Source organism: Elephantulus edwardii, unplaced genomic scaffold (assembly GCF_000299155.1).
Source record: "Elephantulus edwardii isolate Elephantulus edwardi_28Jun2011 unplaced genomic scaffold, EleEdw1.0 scaffold00226, whole genome shotgun sequence".
NCBI lineage: Eukaryota > Metazoa > Chordata > Mammalia > Macroscelidea > Macroscelididae > Elephantulus > Elephantulus edwardii.
This window is the reverse complement of record NW_006399976.1, coordinates 261,146-272,083: the sequence shown is the minus strand read 5'-3', so window position 1 is coordinate 272,083 and position 10,938 is coordinate 261,146. Positions and strand designations below refer to the sequence as shown.

Here is a 10,938-nt window from a genome sequence, read left to right as displayed (position 1 = left end):
GGGTTGTGTTGGAGAAATCTGCCCTCAAGGGCCTCTCCAAAGCACTAGAGTAAGGATGTCAGTTTAAAGACTAAGATGCACCTGAGCCAGGCCATATTTTCCTACACAATTACGTCCTATGAATGTGAAAGCTAGACCCTGAATAATGATGACAGAAGAATAAATAAATGCCTTTCAGTTGTGGTGTTGGAGGAGAGTACTGAATGGACTTCCAAAACAACAAACTTAGAGTCTCAGAGAAGGTGCATCCGGGTGTTCTGTGGAGGCAAAGATGGTGAAACTTTGTCTCACACACTTTGGGCCCATCAGGTAGGGTCAGTCTTTGGGAAAAGCAGAGGGTCAGAGAAAGATCCTGAACAAGGTGGATTGATTGACACAGTGACGGTAACAACGGGCTGGAGCTTATCAGAGAGGGTAAAGTTCATAGAGGACAAGGCAAGCTTCAGATCTGTTGTTCTTAGGGTCTCTGTGAGTCATAGTTGACTCAGTGGCACATAACAACTATTAAAGCAGCTCCAGGTAACTCAGCTAGCCGAAGTTAGGAACGAGACCGGAAACTCTGAACCAGGTTGTGGGGACTGGAGGACACAGGGGGATTAAACTGGACCGTTGTTTCTGTGTCGAGTGGGCTCAGGGATCTCACCAACCATCTCCCTGAATCTCAACAAGTTCCAAAGGTCACAAGGTCCCCATTACTCCTCAAGCCAGTAATACTTCCAACATGCAAAGTTGGAGGGGGTCTCTGTGAAAAAGGGACCATTCATGAATCCTTTGAGGCCCAGAGAGGTGGCTCCCGGCCCGAGGTCACGCAGCCAGCAGTGGAAGTCTGCAGGAGATCTTCAAAGAATAAGGTACAAGGTTCACCCTTAGGACAAGCCAGGAAGCAAAGGTCTCATGTTCCCTGTCACTACCCTCTGGTGGCACTCCACAGCAAGTCCAGCCGAGGGCCCAAGGCGCTGAAAGACGGCCGCTCCTGTGGACTGGGGGCCCAGCACAACTTCATAAGATCGTGAACCTGGAGGGGGAAGGAGGCAAAGGGGTCAGGACCAAATCGGAGGAAGGTGAGTCCTGTTTGCAACTCTAAATCATAAATGAGACCTCATCCCTCCTCTGCTCTAAATCGGCCCTCGGCTCCCTGTGCCTCCTGAAACAAAATCCCAACCCCTCTTCTGCCTCATCTCTCTCTCCCTGTCTCATTCTCACAGGTTCCACTACAGTCAGACTTGCCTCCATCTCGCTGTTACTGACCACGTTTACCCCCCAGGTCTCTGTACTGGCCCCTCCCCCAGGAATGACCTCTCCCAGACCTCCTACTCCTTCAGGCCACACCTCAGTGATATCCGTCTAAGAAACTTATCCCATGTCACATTCTGCCATCCCTTCCAAGGCACTTACTGTCCCTGAAAAGTTCTTTCACATTATTTTCACATTTATGTGCTGGTAAACCAAAGAGGAATGGCATTGCAACCATTCTCAAAAAAGAACATTTCAAGATCTCTCCCTGTGAGTGATAGGATGATATCACAAAGCCTACAAAGGCGGCCAATTAATATGATTAGTATTCCATTTGCATACCAATCTCTAATGCCAGAGATGAAGAAATTGAAGACTTTTCACTAACTCCCACAGTTTGAAATTTATGAGACGTGCAATCAAGATGCATTGATATCAAACCCACCAGATGTTCTGCTGGAGAAAGAGAGACAATCTCCTCCTGTACCAGTCAGATCTGATTTGACGGTACACACACAAAAAACAATAAAAACAAACAAACAAACAAACAGATGCATTGATAATTACTGATTATTGGAATGTGTGAAAGTTGGAAATAAAGAAAGGATAAACAGATGGAAAATAGGATCTTGCTGATAGAACGCTGGTGAGGGAATGACAGCATTGTGCAAGACCAATAACTTTTCATTGCAAATGTCTTTTTAAAAAAATAAACACTCTCTGGGAGCTTTGGTGGCCTAGTGGCAAGACGCTGCACTGCAAGCCCAGAGGTATGCGGTTCAAATCCACCAGATGCTCTGCTGGAGAAGAAGGAGACAATCTCCTCCTGTACCAGTCAGATCTGATTTGATGGTACACATAAAAATAATACAATAAAAAATAAAATAAACACTCTTTTCACTGGAACAACAAGCAATGTCATAATGTTGTTGTGTATCATCAAGTCTGAACCAACCCATTGCTGACCCTCCAGCAGGTTTTCAGAGGCAGTTAATTGCACAGGAGGAGATTGTCCATCCTTCTCCTGCAAAATCATGATGTTCTTGATTGCTGTCGAGTCAAGCACAACTCATAGCAACCCTGTGCACAAAGACCTGAAGCCTTTCCATAACTATTGTCATTTCTCCAAGTTCATAGAGTTTCCAGAGGCATATGGTTTAGGAAGTGGATGCCACTCCTGCTCCCAAAGTTGAATCAATCTGTGACCTCCACCAAACCTTGCCCACAATGGGTAGCCATTATGGTGGTAATTTGGGGTTGCTGTGATACTGAATGGTGTGCCAGTGGTATGTCAAATGCCATAATGGTTACACATGGTTGGCAATGGTTGGGAGCTCACAGATTAAGACAGGCTTGGAAGCAGGAGTGACCTCTACTTCCTAAACATGCCTATGGAAATTCTATGAGCTTAGAGAAAGGACAATAGTTAAAGAACAGGGTTAAAGCCTTTTGTTTTATAGGGTTGCTACTTGATAGCACTTAAAAACAACAACAGCATATGCCAGGGCCTTGTCTCCGTTTTGGAGTTGGGTTAAGTGGCTGGACTCTGTAAAATAATGCTTTTGTTTTGGTTGAGAATCTGTGTGGATTGTGTGGTTGGTTTTTATTTAAACCTATTGTTTAGGGTCAACAAGACCTCCTGGAGGGCCCTTGTATTTAAAAGTTGGGCCTGAGGGAATACATTTTAATCCCTTTTTACTATATTTTGGAGGAACTTCTAAATCATACAGCACTCTGGTCAATTTGCTGTGCTGAGGTAATCTAGGTTTGCTGTGACACTGAATCTTGTGCCATTGGGGTCACAAATGCCATAATGGAACAATATCATGATAGAGAAAATACTGAAACTGTTACCAACTTCATCTTACTTGGATCCACAATCAACACCCTTGGTGCCTATAGTCAGGAGCTCAGGAGACATACTGCATTTGGAAAATCCATAGTCAGGGACCTTTCCAAATTACTGAAGAGCAATGATGTCAGTTCGAAGACTAAGGTGCACCTGATTCAAAGCATGGTCTTTTTAATCACTTGCTGTGCAGTGAGAGTTAAACAATGCCTAAGAATGACAGAAGCTGAAACAATGCCTTTGAACTGTAATGTTGGAGAAGAGTACTGAATATCCAATGTACTGCTAAAAGAACAAACAGAAGTCTTAGAAAAAAGTGCAGCCAGAGCGCTCTTAGAGGCAAGGATAGTGAAGCTTCATCTCACGTACTTTGGACACATTGTTAGGAGAGGCTGTTCCTTGGAAACGGACATCATGCTTAGAAAGGTAGAGAGTCAGTGAAAGCGAGAAAGACCCTCATGGTAGTGACTACAGCAGTGGGCTCGAGTGTGTCAGAGATGATGATGATGATGATGGCACAGGATAGGACAGGATTCAGATCTGTTGTTCATAGGGTCACTATGAGTCATTCTGTATTTGATGGCAAACAAAAACAATAGTCATGGAAGAGAGCTTTGGTTGTCTAATCTTAGAGAGTCACATTGCTGACCCAAAGCCTATCCACCTTTCTCACAGTTCAAATCTACCAGCAGCTCTGAGAGAGAAAGATGAGCAGTCTCCTGATTGATGTATATAGCCTTGGAAACTTGCTGGAGGGTCAACTATGAGTAGGTCTCACTTTGACAGCAGTGAGTTTGAGTTTGCCAGACATGAAAAGCAAATATCCTCACAACTGGACCATTAGCCAACCTCCTGATAAATGGAAAAAAAAGATTCATATTCACTTGCTATGCATAGAAAATATTATCAAGGATTTTATTTACTAAGGAAGCAATAGTTAAAAAATTAAAAGAGGTATTGCATATGGTAAATCTGCTGTCAAGGACCTGTTTAAATTGATAAAGAGGTTTTTTCTAGGAACTCAATGAAGAAAAAAATACTTTAGGGTTAAGGATTAGAGTATTACTAATCAAAGCTTAAATTTCTTTTTCTCCTCCCCCAGAAAAAAATGATAAAGAGTAACAATGTCACTTTAGAGACTAAGGTGCACCTGACCCAAGCCATGGTATTTGCAACTACTTATTTTGTGTTATTTTTTCCAAATTATTTCTTGTGCTTGAGAAAGCTGGACAATAAACAAGGAAGACCAAAGAATTGTGCATTTGAATTATGATGATGGCAAAGAGTATTCAATATACTGTGGACTGCCACAAGAGCACACAAATCTGTCTTGGAATCGATGCAGCCAGGGTGCTCCTTAAAGGCAAGGATGGAAAGACTTTGTCCCACATAATCTGAGCATGTTATCAGGCATGGACAGTCCTTGGAAGGAGACATTATGCTTGAAAAGGTGGCAGGTCAGAGCAAGAGAGGAAGACCTCAGTGAGATGGATTGATACAGTAACTGCAGCAATGGGCTTGAGAACAGTGGACACTGCGAAGATGTTGCTGGGTTTCAATCTGTTGTACATAGACAGGGTTGCAATCAGTTAGGATCAACTCAACTGGCACCTAACACGAGCAACAGCATAGCCATGTGTCTTACAATAAGAAATACACAGAAATCATACCAAATGCATCTGTAAAAAGAAATATTGGAGAAGCTCAATATCATCAGAACAAGACCAGCAGCTGACTGTGAAATAGACCACCATTGTTCATATGTAAATTCAGTCGAAGTTGAGCAAAATGAAACTAAATCCATGAGTCTCGAAGTATCCTGAGCATCCCCACTGCTGTTGAGTGTTGAGTCAGTTCTAAATGATGGTGAGCCTGCAATTGATTTTCCAAGGCTGTAAATCTTTATGGGAGGAGAGGGTCCATCTTTCTCCGGAGGAGTAGCTGGTTGATTTGAACTGTTGATATGTCACACACTACACCATAAAGGCTCCTTCACCTTGAACTTAGAGACCATCTCAAGAATAGATCTGACCCAATGAACTGAATGAAGACCAGGTGACTTATGGGTTGGCATTAAGAATATTAAACATGAAGAAAACAGAAAGTCACGAAGAAGACAGAAAAAAAGAAAGGATGGGAGGGAGAGGGGGAAGAGGGAGGGAGACTCAGAGGGAAGGAAAGAGGAAGAAGGAAGGACCAAAAGGGATGTGAGATTTCTGAAACTTGCTCTTTTCTTTTTTTTTCTTAGTTCATGGAAGTTTTATTTGTAGTCACCTTTGATGATGATTTACCATTAAAAAAACCTTAGCACACATCAAAAACATTGAAAGGGAAGACAATACTTTTGCATGTCTGGCTGTGTAAATTACTGATAAAAGAACACACTATTCAGACATGCCGTGAAACTTGTTCTTGACCACTGAGGAATTAAAATGAATGGAAGAAATGAAGTAAAAAACCGGAATGGGTGATTTCAAAAGGTGACTTGAGAAGACACAGTATTCTAACCAAATGTGCAAAGGCTTAGAGTTAGAAAACCAAAAGGTAAGGACACGCACAGCATCACTCAAGTAGAAAGACCTGAAGAACAAATTTAAGCCTCAAGTTGCAACGCTAACTGGGTCTTGCCTTGAACTCCTTTAAAGATGATCTGGGTTAGGTTGTTCAGTGGTATGATCTGAACCACTGAGGTCTCACTCTTGTATAAAACCTTCAGAAATTTCTATTTGTCTAAAAAATAGATCCCAATGGTAGTCCCAAGAATCATGTTTAATCTTATCTTTGACTATTTTCCTATGTTGTTGTTGTTGTTAGATGCCATCGAGTCGTAGACAACTTACAGCGACCCTATGAATGAAAGTCCTCAACACTTGTGTGACTTTCATCCTTTCTCCAGGTTCACAGGGTTTCCAGAGGCAAGCCATTATGGAATTGGATGCCACTCCTCCTTCCAGGCTTGTTTTAATTGGGGAGCACCACCAAACACTGTCCACCAGGGGTAACCATAAATGCATTTGACACATCAGTGTCACAGTGTTCAGCTTCACAGCAACCACTGTTACTTCTGTACAGCAAGTGGACACACCAGGGCTATACCACCTAGAAGAATGTTTGAACGAAAACAATGAAAAACAGGCCTGGGGGCCGCCAGTTAGAAGTCACCCCCCTTTATCTTGGTAGCATCACTTTCTCTCTACTCGGCCAACTGATCTCCCACTATGTTGGTGTTATTGTTGTTAAGTGCCATTGAGTCGTCTCATAGTGACCCTATGAACTAAAGTCCTCAACACTTGTGTGACTTTCATCCTTTCTCCAGGTTCATAGGGTTTCCAGAGGCAAGCCATTACGGAATTGGATGCCACTCCTCCTTCCAGGCTTGTTGTAATCGGGGAGCGCCACCAAACACTGTCTTTCATGGGTAACCACTAACATATTTGAGACATCAGTGTCATAGTGTATTAATCTAAATATTGACCAAACCAGATTGCTCATTAAAAATCCGCTGCATTTACAGAATTTTTCTTTTCTTTCTTTCTTTTTGTGAGAAAAATTTGTATTTACAATTAGCCAGCTGGACTCAGTTTAGATGATTCCAATTTTGTTGGCAACATCCAAAACATCATAGTCAGGAGCAAATCAAACATAAGCCTTCTTCTCTCCATCAGGCCTAATCAAAGTGTTGACCTTAGCCACATCAATGTCACAGAGCTTCTTTACAGCTTGTTTAATTTGGTGCTTGTCGGCCTTGACATCCACAATGAACACAAGTGTGTTGTTATCTTTTATCTTCTTCCTGGCTGACTCAGTGGTCAGGGGAAGCTTGATGATGGCATAGTGGTCAAGCTTGTTTCTCCTGGGGGCACTCTTACGGGGGTATTTGGGCCGCCTTCAGAGACTCAGGGTCTTAGGCTGCCGGAAGGTGGGTGACATGTGGATCTTCTTTTTTTTGTGGCTGTGGATGCCCTTCAGGACTGCCTTCTTGGCCTTTAATGCCTTTGCTTTGGCTTTAGTTTTGGGAGGGGCCAGGTGCTTCCTTCTTTGCTTTCGTCGTCATCTTCGTAGAAAGGAGGGATTTTTCTTATATGCATCTTTCCACATGGAATACACTATCTCTCCATCTAACAAACTCTTATTCCTCTGAATAAAATGAAATGTTCTCTCTTTTGTGTTTCCTCAGAAAGTCTCCTAACTCTTGACTGAAAAATTCATTTCACTTTGTTTTCCTGTGTTTAAACTCTCCACTTACTTGTTGAGAACAGGAACTGTGTCAAACAAGTTACCAGAGTCAAACAGACCTATGTGCTAATTCTGGCTTCTCCATTTTATTGATAGCTGTTTGTCTCTGGACAAAAATCAAGTCCCTGGACCTCAATTCCTTCATCTGATAAATGGTTTTTAAAATAATGTTACTTGGAAATTGGCTGAAGTGCCAGCTATTGGTCAGTTCTGACTTAACAGCAATAAGACTGAGACAAATATTATCTCATATTATTTCAAAAGAACCTTTTGTTTCTGTCATGTGCTGTGATGCAGGAAATGACTCATAGCTGACTCTCCAGTAGGTTTTCAGAGGCTCTAAGGCATAAGAGAGTAAATTGCCCATCTTTGTCTGCAGAGCAGCAAGGAGATTCAAACTGTGTGCCTTTGGGCTGGCAGGGGCCAACAAAGGTCCCCTAATGTATATAAAGCATTGAGGTGTCAGAACTCTTGAAAAATTGGTTTTTCTAGTCATTGCATTAGCCCCTGTTGAGGGGCCTGGTCTCCAGCTATTTTAACTGCAGACAAATGGTCTTGTAAACCATCAACAACCAGGAGACCAATGTAAAAGAACACTTCCCGTATTGTGAGAGACAATGATGAAGAGACTGGAGACAGGGCAGTAATGGTAGTGCAGAGACTGTGAAGAAACTATCGTACTGCTGTGAATAGACTGTGGCAAGGTGTACCCAGAGGAAACCTGGAGATAAAGACCACAGTTAAAGGTTTTGCTTGTTGGATGACTGAAGAAAAATCTCACTTGTAACTGCTCTGAGATAAAGTTTGTTGGATGATTGAGGAAACTAGAGGCTCCTTGCATTTGTGTTACTGAACTGAACCTGGACTTTGACTAATTGAGGATTTGTGTCTTGTTAATCTGGCTTGGGACTGCTAGACTAAACCTGGACTTGCAATATATGATATTCTTTGCCTCCCCTACTCCTAACCTATTTCCCTAATAAACTCCACAACTGAGTAAAAAAAAAAATGCAACACTAAAGAATTATGGGCAATATCTTGAATGATGCAGGAAGTATCAAAAGAAGATGGAAAAAATTCACAGTCACTGACCAAAAAGAATTGGTCGACAAGGAAACATTTCAGGAAGTAGCATATGATTAAGAACCAATGGAGGAGGAAGTCCAAACAGCACTGACGTGGAGGATTCTGCAGCAAAAAAGTTGAACAATACAAAATTAAAAAATCAAACCTCCTGCCATGGAGTTGGCTCTGGCTCACAGCAATCCTGCAGGATGAAGCAAACCCTCACCATACATGGAAGGGACAAGTGGGTTCAAACTGCTACCCAACAGGTTGTGGTGATTGTTGTTGTGTACTGTCAAGTTGGAACTGATCCATAGCTGACCCTCCAGTAGGTTTTCAGAGGCTGTAAATTGCACAGGAAGAGACTGCCCACCTTCCACCCACAGAGCAGCTGGTGGATTCAAATTGCAAATCTTTGCATTAGCAGTGAAATTCTTTACCACAAAGCAACCAGAGCTTTTTAACCACAGAACCACAAGAGCTCCTTGAATGATGCAGGAAATAGCAAAAGAAGAAAGGAATACACAAAGCTACTACACCAACGCTTGCTTAGCTCCACAATCAACACTCTTGGCACCAGCAGTCAGGAAATCAAAAGACAAATTGCACTGGGTAAATCTGCTGTCCGGGACCTTTCCAGAGTCCTGAGAAGCAATGAAGTCAGGCTAGAAACTAACGTGCACCTGATTCAGGCCATAGTCTTCCCAATTGCTTGCTATGCATCAGAGAGCTGGACAGAGACTGAGGATGACCGAAGAATTGATGCCTTTGAGTTGTGATGCTGGAGAAGTCTTGAATTTACCATGGACCACCATGAAAACAAATAGATCTGTCTTGGAGAGGGTGAAACCAAGTTTCTCCTTGGAGGCTAGGATTTTGAAGCTCTGTCTCACATACTTTGGGCATATGGGCAGGAGGGACCAAACCTTGGAGAAGGATATAGTGCTCAGAAGGGTGGAGGGACAGTGCAGGAAAGGAAGACCCAGATGAGATGGACTGATATAGTAGGTAGGGTAATGGGGGCAGGTGTGTTGGAATTAGTGAGACTGGCTCAGGACAGGACAGGCCTCAGAGCTGCTGTACCTAGGGTCGCTATAAGTCACAGGCTACTCGACACCACATAACAACAACTATACCAAAAATAATTGGCCAATGCTCAAAAACTTCAGGAGGTAGCATAACAACAAGTAATAGGATTAATTAAAGGAAGAAGTTCAAGTTGCACTGAAAACATTCGCCTTCATAATATGAATATGTCAGAATGCCAACAGAGATAATCAACACATGCTGGAAGTGGTCATTCTTGTAGGGCAAGAAGTTTGGAAGTCAGCCACACAGCCAATCAACTAGAAGAGATCCATATTTGTGCCTGTTCCCAACAAAGGTGATCCAAGAGAATGACCTCCAAGCTATCTGGGAAACCGAGGCAGGCCCTGCAATGCTCACCTCAGAGGGACAGCCGCTGGGTGCGGGCAGCCTCTGGCCCTTGGCCAACAGCTCCAGGAGGCAGTGGAGGACGGAGGCCTCTCGTTCACACCCCATCATCCGCATGAACTCCTGGAGGGAGGAGCACCCCAATGGGGGAGGGGTCGAATACACTGGAGGAGAGAGGGAGCTGCCCGAGGTCGGGCGATGACAGCCACGGGGGGGAGGTTCCTCCCTGCTGGGGGCGGGGACATGGGTGACCCTGGGCAGAGGGAGTCTAGCGCAGACAGGGGCGATTAGAGGGTGGGGCCAAGGGAGGGGTCGGGCCAGGAGTCACTCACGGACGAGGGACTGCAGCTCCGGTCGCTGTAGGTGAAGAGCTCGTACAGGACAACCCCAAAGCTCCAGACATCGGACTGGCGCGAGAAGACGTTGTCCGAGAGAGACTCGGGGGCGTACCTGAGGGGACAAAAAGGGCTTTGGTACGCCAGGGCGGAGCAGAGAGAGGGAAGGGGCTAGGGGGCTGGTCAGTGAGGTCAATCCCACTGCAGGTGGTCTCAGTTAACGTGACTGTGGGGTGCGAAGCTTCTCCTGGGCTGTTGGGGAGGAGGAGAGGGACCAGGTTTATAAAGCAATGGATGCTGGAGAAGCGAAGCCAGAGGGGCAGCATGGCCAGGGCTGAGGGGCGTGGAGGGTTGGGTGAGGTGGTAAGGAAACAAGGGCCAGGTTGTAGGGGTTAAGGAGAACAGGCCAAGGCTATAGAGGTGTTGGGAGGAGGGGTGAGGGCGGGACCAAGGCTGTAGAGGTGGTGGGAGGCGGGGTGAGGGCGGGGCCAAAACTGTAAGGTTGATAGAAAGAGGGATGAGGGCGGAGCCAAGGCTGTAGAGGAGATGGAAGGAGGGTGAGGGCGGAGCCAAGGTATAGAAGTGATGGGAGGAGCCGGGTGAGGGCGGGGCCAAGGCTGTAGAGGAGATGGAAGGAGGGTGAGGGCGGAGCCAAGGCTGTAGAGGAGATGGAAGGAGGGTGAGGGCGGGACCAAGGCTGTAGAAGTGATGGGAGAAGCCGGGTGAGGGCGGGGCCAAGGCTGTAGAGGAGATGGAAGGAGGGTGAGGGCGGGGCCAAGGCTGTAG

The 10,938-nt window shown here is 44.7% G+C and overlaps 1 protein-coding gene across 1 annotated transcript in view; it reads right to left on the bottom strand.

Annotated features, from left to right (window-relative positions):
* Positions 1-692: 692 nt before the first annotated feature.
* Positions 693-10,938, bottom strand: part of JAK3 (Janus kinase 3) — a 22,063-nt gene continuing 11,817 nt past the window's right edge. Inside the window, exons 21-24 of the mRNA XM_006898310.1 lie at positions 10,150-10,267; positions 9,830-9,940; positions 912-1,015; positions 693-837 (exon numbers count right to left, since the gene is read on the bottom strand). Of these exons, the coding sequence (XP_006898372.1) occupies positions 693-837; positions 912-1,015; positions 9,830-9,940; positions 10,150-10,267 (478 nt within the window). The remainder of the gene's footprint in view (positions 838-911; positions 1,016-9,829; positions 9,941-10,149; positions 10,268-10,938) is intronic.